This window comes from Schistocerca cancellata, chromosome 1 (genome assembly GCF_023864275.1).
Source record: "Schistocerca cancellata isolate TAMUIC-IGC-003103 chromosome 1, iqSchCanc2.1, whole genome shotgun sequence".
In the NCBI taxonomy this organism is placed as follows: Eukaryota; Metazoa; Arthropoda; class Insecta; order Orthoptera; family Acrididae; genus Schistocerca; species Schistocerca cancellata.
The window spans coordinates 1,120,624,707-1,120,630,666 of NC_064626.1; the positions used below are offsets into that span (position 1 = coordinate 1,120,624,707).

A 5,960-nucleotide genomic window follows, 5' to 3' on the forward strand; every position below is an offset into this window, starting at 1 on the left:
AAAGCGAAATATCTTACAGCAAACTATGAATTATAAATTTCGGATTAGTACCATTCATCGCCTTAGTTTCCACATCGGAAGGGTGATCGGAACTTACTCTCTGGCCTTAGTAGTCTCGACCTGTAAGAATTAATAGGGTTTTCTCGATTTTTGTTGATTTACATTCCTTGTTGACCTTCACCGATTTACTTACTTACCTTCTCACATGATGTAGTTACTTTTCCCACATGTCTTTTCTCCCAGTAAAGCTGCAACACCTTTTCAGTTCCAGGTGGCTTCTTCGGACGACGCGGCATGGTTGACGTAAACGTCTGTGGAGACAGTCGTTAATGACCCAGACGCACCACTCCCGGGGTGATACAACACGACGGAGCGGCCTGCGAACGCGGATCAACCAGGGGTTTTGTCCATCAACTGCTCCAGTCGACGGCAAAGTGTGCTTAGTGATTTCTCCAGTTTCACATATTCGTCTTCAGTGTTCCTGTTAGCTCTGATAGTGAATCATTTTCCCTCGAAATACGTAGTGCGTTTCGCGTCAAAGTGCTCTGAATAAGGATGGTGTGAAGTATCTCCGCAGTGGGCGTGGTACCCGCTGTAAAAGTGTAACGTGCGACATCATTTGTGCCTGCGGAGTCGGCGGCGGCAGGAGGGATGGTGATTCCCCACGGCGCGCTGTTTCGGGCGGCGGCCGCATGAGGCCGCCCTGTGCGGCTGTGGCGGCGCTGCATCGCGATGCCATGTGGCGGCCATGAGGGCCGACGGGGAAACCCCTTTCCCGCCCCTCTACCAAGCCCCACCGCCGTGTGCAGCCATGGACGCAGAGCGCGTGGACCCAGCCTTCTGCCGCGCCCTGCGCACCGATCCCTGCCGGCGCTCCATACAGGTAACTGTCAACACAATTTTAACGTCTTTGGTTTTCTTCTGTTTCCACCTGGCCAGTTTCGTAGCAACACTTAGCTTATATCACACTATTTACTGCAAAATGGAGATGATCTGGAAGTGAGACCTCTAAAGTTCGCGCCATAAATAATATTCATCACAGCAAATAGTAGATCGAGGCGTAGTGGTAACAGTACCTCCATTAGAATAACAAAGTAATCAACAGTTCAGCATGGAAGGGGGTGACACAGTTGGTTCTGCTTTCTCCGTGTGCGCGTGCATGAACACGCACGCACACACGGGTGTGGCAGCAACACCTCTGCGTTTCCTGTTTGGATACATTCAGACGTGATATCCATTAACTCGCAGTATTGGGTTTGCGTAGCGGGATAGCGCACTTTCGCAACTAATATGAAACATTGTCGCGTAAATTAAACACGCTACACAATCAAGCCAAACATTGAATACGGGCAGGGTTTTTAAGTTACCGAACGCAGCGATCTTCGTAAACTGATCGCTCTCATACACTGGACGAATACAGTCCAGTTAATTTGCGCGCCGCAAGTTACGCTCTCTCTGGACGTATACACGGTTTCTGACTCTAATACATAAGTGCGGTATGAAATCGATGGATAAAAATACTTGGGACTGTGGGGGGGATTTGTGTTGCATTGCTGGGACGTTCACGGCTCCCTCCACGGAAAGTGCCATCGTCGAGGCAACAAATATGTTGCAAAACGGAGTCAACTAAAGGGCAACACGCCATTCAAACATCCACAACAGCAGCAGCATCCCTATATTACAGTGGGACGGCAAATTGTTCTTGCTTTGTGAACAAAAGGTGCTACCTGTCAATTACGATATGCTGTTGCAATAAAGCAAAGCGCATGCTGTAGCTGCCGTACACTACATAGTTCCGAAGATGTAATAAAAATGCAGGTTCAGTTTTAACGGTCCATCGTAGAGGGCGTAAGCGTATTCGTAGCAGTAGCTTTAGTAGTATTCATGATTACAAAAATTTCCTAATCGTGGACTTTATTATTTTGTCGACACAGTAACCCAAAGATATTCGCTTTCCGCGAAGTTTCTACAGCAATTAATCTTTGATTCTAATAACACTTAATGTTGCAACGGTTTGATTTTTCACTAATGAATCCCCACGAAGTTCCACTTCTAAAGAATAATTTGCTTTTGCACTAGTTCAAACTAACACGTTTCAATTATTAGTATAAATTTCCACTTTAAAATTGCATGTAACGTAAGTTAGAATATCCAGCGACTTCAGCATAGTGGTCCGCCGCAGCTGCGCTAAAAGTACAAAGATGATTTTTTTTCTGTTGATTTATAACTCACTTCAAAACACATTTCGCCCGTAATTTGATAAACCTTCGTTTCTGCAAAGTTATGAATTTAGTTTTATCTTTTATATGCCTACTAAAGAAAATCTGAGCGGAAAAGGTTCCAGCGAAGCATCGTAGGTGGCAGACCCTACATCCGATAGGGAAGGGGGCGGGGTATTGTATTGTATTGAGGTATAGTCCACACAACTTTGAAAAATCAACTTCACTTAAACCACTCAATTCGTAGCAGTTATCTTCATATAAAGTTTTCGACTGAACACTTTAAAATTAATAACGTGACGCATCGACGGGAGGTTATTTGTAAAATATCGTGTTTGAACCCATCTGGCACTGCGTTAGCATTCGAAGGTCAGCCAAGGCACCAGCATAGGGTCACCACGATAAGCAAAGGAGGCGAAGGTTCCAGGCCGCACTCAGGAAAAATCAGGCTAAGAATCTTCCCAATTATGCGGATATTTAGTTGGTCACGTGGAGATAGAATACCTCAGGAAGCTAGAAAAACAATTCCAGAATGAAATTTTCACTCCGTAGCGGAGTGTGAGCTGATCTGAAACTTCCTGGTAGAGCACTTGCCCGCGAAAGGCAACAGGTTCAGAGTTCGAATCTCGGTCCGGCACAGTTTTAATTTGCCAGGAAGTTTCATTTTAGAAACATGATGTTGGCCTTATACAACCATATCTGAGGGGGGAAAAGACGAATAATAAGCATATATAAGGACAGAGACAGCCAGTATCAAAGCACATTATTGAGGTAACAGGTTGATTGTGCATGTGCGTGCGTGTGCGGCTGATCCTGGCGGAGGTTAGTCCTCCCGTGTGTGTGTGTGTGTGTGTGTGTGTGTGTGTGTGTGTGTGTGTGTGTGTGTGTGTGTGTGTGTGTGTGTGTGTCTAGGTTAAGTAGTGTGTAAGCTTAAGGACTGATGACCTTAGCAGCTAAGTCCCATAAGATTTCACACACATTTAAACATTTTTTTTTTTTTTTTTTTTTTTTTTGCATGTGCGTGCGCTTCTACTATTACACACAAAAGGCGAATATGTCCAGGTCATAGTTACAAATATAAAAGGAGAACTAGCTTTTTGGCTTAAATGACAACTTCAACAACATATAATTCTAAATGACATACTGGTGCTTATTTATTTGTTGGTATTACTACTCACATCATGTAATACAATGCATCGTGTCAAGTCACATGTCATTTGGTATAAAGACACAAGATATTTGCCATTTAATGTGATACAACCTGTCATTAAACTTCAGGGTGCATGCATCCCCAATATGCGACACTTCCAATTAGATGCACCCCCACTCTGATACTTCTCATTGTATATGCATCCCACATGCACAAGCACCTATATTCGTGTCTATTTGTTCTGACACTCCATTATCATACATGCAACAGGGATGTGTTCGGGGGAGAAAAAAGAAATCGAGGCCACACCCACCCACAAAATCAAACTGTTTACCAACCCTTCCCCCCCCCCCCCCCCCTCCAGGAACAAATCAAACCCAGCCATTGTATCGCCGCAGAAACACTTCATTAGCTGTTACATGTATGCCCTTGGATTTCGGGCGCAGGATCAAGCACTTTAGCCTGTAAATTGCAAGTGCGCCAACGGTTTGTAGCCAAGAGCGTAATGCATTGAGAAACTACGGTAAGTCATGAAATAGTTGGGATATTTAAAAATGTTTTGATTTAAATGCCCTTGAAGCTACCAAATACGTGAAACTCGTTCCCTTCTTTTACATCCCTCACTCTGCCTGGGACATACTCGTCTTTTTATGCCACCATAGCAGTTTTCATTGTTGTTTCCAACTTTGTCTACCATAATTTCGACACTAGACCGCTATAGTTTTGCAACTGTTGTGGATCTTTTTTGACTCTGGCGACGACTTATCTAGGACAGATCTTCTATTGTATTTCGGGGCCATGGTGCTTTAGTTAGATATCGTTAGTCTGGCTCCTCTACGGTTACCTACCTGGTATGGTTGAACCTGTCCAGTATAGCCTACTGGATCCTCAGAGCACACCAACCTCACCCCCAAGTTAGGGTCACAGGCCTGCGGGAGGTTCTTGTTTCATTTTTAAATTTCTAAATTTTAAATTTTTAAATTTTTTTTATATTTCTAGTTCCTTCGTTTTATAATTATAGAGTTAATTCATACATTTGTGAAGCTGTGTACGCAGACGTATGAAAAGTATCACAAATACATAATACAGTACACAGAATAGCAGCAAACACATCTACGGTACTGAACAGAATATTAACTACTGTGCGAAGTCTGTAGCAATAACGTAAGTAAATAGTTTTTATTATGTACAAAAATTTGTAATTGAGCATATTACATAAATACAATTACTTAATGTACTACCCTATCGCAACATGGAAGGCTTGTGCAAGTATTGAAAAGCATACATCGTTTTATTACATCTCATTTTAAAACGCTTCTCATTGTTTATTTAAAGTATACAATAGTAAAAATTGAAAGTTAAGCAACAGCTAGTAGAGCAGCTCACACGACTTATTTTTGATGCAGACTGTAGCAACAACTAATTCATAAGAGTGAGAATGATTGGCTGAAATAAGCAGAAAAATTGCGAAACAAATGATACATGACAAAATGCTATTAACTATCCAATCACGTACAAAAATTGTAGAGTTCAAGCATTTAGAATTTTTGTTTTTCGAAATACATAGATGACATAAAACTCTCATATATTGGGGTGGAGAATGCCATAGCGTTTATAATAAAGTGACATACTGGTTCCTCATGCACACACATAACTACAACCAGATTAAAATTACGTGATAGTGACGTCCGTAACTAGTTGCCACATCGGCTACCGGCTACCACTCGATTATAGGCGACATTCAAACACGGCGCACGAGATATGTCCGAAATGCGAGATGCTGTCAGCTTATTTTAAGTGACTAATGACGGAATTGGGGCAGACGACGCATAATGTACCAGTGAATTATCCGAAGCTAATCACAAACTCGTGATGTACAATGTATCCCATAAGACGGCGGTCCACAGTTTGTGGCCCAACTAAAATCGCGGGTTGCTTTGTTACGGCGATTAAAGCTAACCTCTGCGAGTAATCTCAAGACAGACAAAAATCAGTTTCGGCGCTAAAAGCAAATTAATTTCTGCTGTCCTTGGTTACTTGAAGCTATCATCACACCGGCTACACGACCTGCGCGTTACCAACCCGATGAGCAGTCCTCGTTGGCACATGGTTGCAGGCTACAGGCAACACAGGCAGATCTCAAACGAAAAAGTTAACTGAAGAGACTAGTAAATAAAAAGGTCAGTACGATGATAATTAGGATTTGAAATTAAAAATTACGTTTAAACCGATTAATTGAATTAAAATAACAATCTTTTGAGTATTTTTAAAATACTCATTACGTTCGTACATGATGGAACCCTACGACCTTCTACATCTCTGTAATGAAATGAGGTTTCTATGTTAAACCTGCGCTATGCCACATCACTGGGTTCAGCAGTTACATCATGGCCATGGTGGCTCAGTCGCAGTTGTGAATTGCACACTCCAAAAATTCGGCCTCTCGCAATTCGTGCGAAGTGTATCTAATGTACGCTCATCTCCGTGATTATGGTAACCATATGTGTGACACTAAATCGTGTCTTGCGCAGGACGTATCCAGTAGTGTTAGATTAGTGCTATGTATGAAGCGTATGTGTGTGGGTGAATAA

At 42.5% G+C, this 5,960-nt stretch overlaps 1 protein-coding gene across 1 annotated transcript in view; it reads left to right on the forward strand.

Moving 5' to 3' along the window:
• Positions 1–267: 267 nt before the first annotated feature.
• LOC126092356 (rap guanine nucleotide exchange factor 6-like) overlaps positions 268–5,960 on the forward strand; it is a 356,519-nt gene continuing 350,826 nt past the window's right edge. The window contains exon 1 of the mRNA XM_049907901.1: positions 268–883. Coding sequence (XP_049763858.1) covers positions 749–883 — 135 coding nt within the window. The 5' untranslated portion in view covers positions 268–748. The remainder of the gene's footprint in view (positions 884–5,960) is intronic.